This window comes from Miscanthus floridulus, chromosome 8 (assembly GCF_019320115.1).
Source record: "Miscanthus floridulus cultivar M001 chromosome 8, ASM1932011v1, whole genome shotgun sequence".
Lineage (NCBI taxonomy): Eukaryota > Viridiplantae > Streptophyta > Magnoliopsida > Poales > Poaceae > Miscanthus > Miscanthus floridulus.
The window spans coordinates 50802425-50808615 of NC_089587.1; the positions used below are offsets into that span (position 1 = coordinate 50802425).

General features: G+C 42.9%; 1 protein-coding gene across 1 annotated transcript; it reads right to left on the minus strand.

The window, feature by feature from the left end:
- Window positions 1–3420: 3420 nt before the first annotated feature.
- Window positions 3421–4950, minus strand: LOC136476361 (photosystem II 10 kDa polypeptide, chloroplastic-like). The gene is made up of 5 exons (XM_066474168.1): window positions 4733–4950; window positions 4571–4623; window positions 3982–4037; window positions 3801–3853; window positions 3421–3669 (listed from the first exon to the last, which is right to left on the minus strand). Exons 1-5 carry the CDS (start codon window positions 4869–4871, stop codon window positions 3575–3577), a joined length of 396 nt encoding a protein of 131 aa, XP_066330265.1. The 5' UTR covers window positions 4872–4950; the 3' UTR covers window positions 3421–3574.
- Between the last annotated feature and the right edge of the window lie 1241 nt (window positions 4951–6191).

A 6191-nucleotide genomic window follows, 5' to 3' on the forward strand; every position in this document is an offset into this window, starting at 1 on the left:
ACGATAACATGAATATGTATTTACGATACTCGTGTTACTACAACTCACGGTGATATTTACCATAATGTTACAGTAAATCACTTAGTAAGGAGTTACTGTAGTCTCGTAAATTACCATAATAACTATTGTAACTCAAAGTGGCCACATAATAAGTTATTATTATTATTATTATTATTATTATTATTATTATTATTATTATTATTATTATTATTATTATTATTATTATATATATATATATATATATGGTACAATGCATGGAGAATGCGGAATTAACAACAGACTTTCCAACGCATCTCTCCAGGCTCCTGTCCTTGCTATATGGACTCGGCCGGTTCATGTAATTCTTTTGCATTTGTAGCCACCCTCCCATCCTCATTAAACCCAAAAATTTAATTAATCGTTTCTCTACCTCACTTCATTGCACTACTACATATATAGGAGTATAACAATTGAAGCGAACGATGACCTTATTAGCAAAATTGAAGGTCCAAGAGTGCAACAGAATGCAAGACAGAAAGTGGGCCGGGTGAAATTTGGTAAACCTTTTTTTTAACCTAGGGCTCAAACTTTGTGGTACACCAGATCTATATCTATATCTCTATCTCTCTACCTAATTCTAGAGGGGCAAAATTTTTCTGTTCACTTTTTTTCGTCCAACCTGTTAAGACCTGCGTCCGTTTTTTTCCGTGGAAAGCATCAGTCCGTGCCCTTTGCGGGAATGTTTTCTCTTTATTTTTTCCGATTCCGCCTGTCCGCTAAGACCCGTGTCCGTTTTTTCCATAGAAAGTGTTGCCGTCCGTGCCCGGTTGTTTTTTTTCCGTTTCCGCTTTCCCCATGTTTAGTTCCGTGATTTTTTTGTTTCTTCTTTTTATATATAATCTCTTTTTTATCAATAGAAAAACATAAATAATAAAGATAGTATTATGTGTCTTTGATCTCTTTCTCGTTTCCTAATAAACAGATATTTTCATCACTAATCAATTTAGATCATCCGATGCTCTAACTAATCAACCTTAATAAATATAATACTTTATCATCCAATCTAATCTATATCTATATACTTATACTTCTTTACCTAATATTAAATAGCCAAAATTTTATTCTTTGTCCACCTCACTTAACTATCTAGATAGTGGGGAGTTCCTTCTACCCATTTCTTTTTACTTAATCTGGAGACCTATAGTCTTATACCCACACGAGTTTGAACAGCCCGCATCTAGCGATGAATACATGGTCTGATTTCAATATGTATTGAGCCGTGCCCTCCGTCTCTCGTACTTGGCTCAGACGCATGACTCCCGCTAACAACTTGCATCTAGCAATGATACGGAATTCAATTAGTCTATATATTGGGTCCCGTTACAACGCACAAGTATTTTTCTAGTTTAATATTAAAAAGTCAAAATTTCTGTAGCTAGTAATTTTTCATTCAGCCTAGTCCTAAAGTGGCTCGGCCTCCACCATCAGCCCCCAAAAAGTTATCGTGTCGTTTTCTCCGTCGGATGGAACTGTCCGTTTTTTTTCAGTTGAAGGCGTTCCTGTCCGCGTGCTCTTTTCCTGTTTCTTTTTCATTTTTTTTTTCATTTCCGCTTCCCACCATTCGGTTATGTACGTGACTCTTTTTTTCTCCTTTTTTTCTCCCATTTTCTTATAAACAAAAATCATAAATAACAAATATAGTGTTATGGGTCTTTGAACTCTTTATTATCCTTCTCTAATGTAATAAACAACCCGTAACTGAAATGTTAAATAATTGATCACCAATCTAATCTATGCCTATATACATTTGATTCCGTGACTTTTTTGTTTTTATTTTTTGTCTCCTGTTTTTTTCCTTATAAACAGAAAAAATACTATGTGACTACAATCTTAAATAATTTATCGTCTAATGTAACCTATTTCTATATACCTATGTTTCCATGACCTTTTTTTAATCTTTTTTCTCCTTTTTGTTTCTCTTATAAACAGAAATAATAAAGAGCGGCCTATAACTTGGAAGGATGTGTCAGTTAGATCCACAAACTTTAAAAATGTATTTCTAGATCCATAAACTTGTTAAGTGGTGCACCATAGGTCCATGCCACACATGTAGGCATTTTCAGCTGATGCTGGTGGGACACCGTGACATGTTTTTTTACATTTAACCCCTTTCATTCTCTCTTCTTCTCACGTTGACCCTAGCCCGACAGACATTGCGGCTCACCTCCCGTCACTCATGCTCATCTGCACACCATCGTTCCGCCCCCTCACTAGCCATCACCTCATCATCTGTATGGCACACAAGCCCGCCGCTCAAATAGCTCCCGCCATGGGTTCACAAGGGATGCTGCCAATGTGGCTTCTCGTGGGCACACCACTTGCACCGTGGGTTCGTGCCAAGGAGCCAGAAGGAACTAGGTTCACAAGCCCCACGCTACCGCCCCACCTCGCCAAGTGCACTACAGCTTGTGGAGCCATCTGTACGGCCTACCCCACGTACACGAGGGTTTAAATGCAAAGTAACAGACAAAATCAGCGCCCGCTGTCATGCCACATCAACTAGAAACATCTACATGTGTGGCATGGGCGATAGACCTATGGTGCATCACTTAACAAGTTTAGCGATCAAAAAATATATTTTTGAAGTTCATGGACCTAAGTGACACACCTTTATAGATTCAAGGCCCGCCGATGCATTTAACTCAATAATAAATAATAAATATAGTATTATGGATCTTTGAACTCTTTATTCTTCTCTAATAAACAAACCATGACTGAAACCTAAGCAGTTTGTTATCCCATCTAATCTATATCTATGTACCTATACCTACCTGCTATAATATTAAAGAGGGAGAATTTCTTTTTCCGTCGCTTCTGGAAACTCACCTTGGAGCTCAAGTTTATCCTCCACATGTCAACAAACCTAATCCAAATCCGATATGATAACCCTACCATGCCCTTACGCCCTATATATATGTGTGTGTGTGTGTGTGTGTGTGTGTGTGTGTGTGTGTGTGTGTGTGTGTGTGTGTGTGTTCCATATGTGACCAAACTCATGATCCGTGCTCCTACGAGTTAGAACAACTCGTATCCAATACTTGTATAAAGTATGATTCCAAGACGTATCGGTTCCGTTGCAACGCACGAACATGTTTGCTAGTAAATAAAAATAAGTTAACGAGTAATAATTGCACTGAAATTGATCTAGTGTGTTTATATATACTTACCCGCTCAAATAAAAAGGGTTTCGTAGTCTATAGCTGAACCTATACCATCACCTAGTTTTTTTTACTTAACTAGCTTCACCATCTTTTATCACAATTCAAGAAACTCACGAGGCAGATAGAACGAAGTTATCAGCTATTAGTAATCTAGATATATAGCATCAATTAATAATATAGTAGTTGTCCCAAAATTAAGTATGAAGAGTCGCCGTAGATCGAGTAGTAGAGTAGCATTGTTACATGATGAAGCTTGCATTACAGTGGGCATCGAAGGAGGCTAGATTACAGATAGACACCATAGCTGATTCTGATTTTACATGATGAACCGCATCACATCAAGAAGCGCATGGATTGGAAATGAGTATCCATCCTTAGCCGGAGAGGGCGCTGGTGTTGTAGACGAGGAGGGCGCCGCCGCCGAGGAGCCCAGCGAGGGTGACGGCCCAGATCAGAAGCCCAGTGGTTCCTATAATAAGGTCCAAGGATACGTACCACATGAGCACAAACGTTTATTTTTATTCTACTTGCTTTGCTTGTATGAGCAGTTGAGCACTGTATTATTGTGGACAAGTGAGTAGAATTAATCACTGTGCTTACCACCGACGTAGACGTCGCCGCTGGGAGACCAATCATTCTCGTTGTAGATTGGGCTGCAAATTGATTGCCAAAAACACAGTCCAATCAGCTACTAATACTAGTATGATGTTCACACAGTTATGTACTCGTTGCTATATATATGGATTGTTGCATATTTCGATTTTCGGATGAGCAAGCTCACCTGTATCCGTCGACGTTAGCGCCGTACTTGTCGACGAACTGGTACACGCCCTTGCCCTGCATCATATCACATCCCACCCCACGTACAAAATTAATTAGACGAAAATTCCAGCTCCATCTATCATCACGCATGCGTGTGGTTAACTAAATTAAAGAACCATGCATCAAGTTTTGCCTCCCTCAAATTCTAACATTTCTTTAGTTAGAGCACTGCAAAAGGCCTTTCTAAAGTTCATTCTCCGAATCATCACTTGGAGAGAACTATTCGTATTCAGTATCTTTTCACTCTCCAATAGTTTTTCTGCATCTGGTGTGCGCTCTAGAGTCATCTTGTTTGGTTCTCGCTCTCTATCTTTAGCTAGCGAGAAATCTAGAATAAAATATGTATATATTTAAATAATTAATTAAAAAAGTTGTTGGAAATCTCTATCCCTAACAATTAGAAATGATGCAGAGAATCTCTTGGAGTTGTTGTTGCTCTTACTATGTCCGAAATCTAGCTTCTGAATTATTACCATATATGTCTCGTTGTAAATCCAGCCGGGGCAGGCTTTCGAGTCACAAAACTAGCTATAGAAACAAGTGCTCACCTTGACCTTTCTCCCGGAGGCATCCTGATCGACGGTTAGGCCACCTCCAATCCCTGCACATCGACATGCATGCACCTCAGAAGTCAGAACCAAACGCACACAGACACACACCCCCCTCAATTAAAGCAGCTGATCGACACAGGAACAACGCATGGCACGCACCGTAGGGCGTGTCGGTCTTGATCTTCTTTTTGGTGCCACAGACGACGGCGAAGGAGGCGGCGCGGCGGCCGAGGGACGGCAGGCCCTGCGCCCTGGACGGCGCCACCAGAGCTGACGACGAGATCATGGAGGCCGCCATTGCTGCTGCTGCTTTCCGCTGTGACGATGTGCTAGCTGCTGCTTTGCTGATGGGTGGATGCGGAGCCCCCAGGTCGTTAGCTGCGGAGCCAATATACCTGTGGCGCCGAAACCTGACAATAATGCCCGGGAGGACAGGTGAGACGGCCGGCGCGCCACGTGGCGGCGCGCGAGTGGCTGGACCCCGATATCCCTGGCCCACAACGTTATCCTCTGAGGATTTTGTGTGGACGCCGGCCGCTGAATTAAGAGTTTCGTCTCGCTGGGGTGGGAATGGGAGGGAAATTTTGTGATGGATCGGAGGCGCCGTGAAACAATCAAGAACATGTGGTGCCCGGGGTGTCATGCATGCGGACGTTTTTTCTTTTCACATGCATGCACTCATAATGCCACCTGGACCTGGTGCAATGCATGCATGCAATCCGCTCTAGCTAGAATGTTCTGATATGAGGATGCAAACTAAGGCCTAATTTGGAACGCAAGAAATTTTCTTTATTTTCTGTGTTTTTCTTATGAAAATGAACTCATTCTTGTAGCCCATATGTGATTTTGCTGCAATCTGTCGCCCAAGACTCCAAAGACCCAGCCCATAGCTTGCCGCTGTCATATAAGGCAGGATTGGGCGCTACCAAGGGTCCCGTGATGACTGCCAGCCCTAAAGAAGGTCGTTAGACCGGATGTGGAGATGATGGTCACAAACGCCGGAGGACGGGCAGCGACGTCAGAGCCGAATGGGTGGCTTTAAGCCTTTAAGTGACACATCGAGTTATCACCACCGCGACATATGGCATCATTCGAGCAATAATCCTTGGATAATTTCATATAGAAGAATATCACCTTTCTAATGGATGCGAAAAATAAGTTTCACTTTTTGGGTGTTGCTATATTCCAGTCGTCTGGAATTTGGATTTCTTTCAGACGATGCATGTCAGCCCTTGGATTAGAAACGGATGGTCCAGATCAGCTTCCTATTCATCTTTCCTCCAGGCTCCAGCAGCTCCTGCTCTTGCCATTGCAGAATGACAGAACTCGCCCCTGCCGCCGCCCGCGGTGTCCTCCCACTTCCCCTCCCCCTCTCGCCATTGCTTTCTTCTCCAACTCTAGCGAGAACGACCGAGACACCCCCGCCCTGACCTGGCCTCGCCGCCTCCATCGCCGTTAGGGCCCCGAAGTCGTCTGGCTGCCGTCCCCACCGCCTAGCCTGCCTACCTCCCCTAAAACCCCTTCTGTACCCTTCGGATCTGGAGAAGAATGAAAGAGGGAGGGAGGCCGAGAGAGAGGGCACTGGACTTACCCGACGCCAACGAGGTTTCGCCGGAAC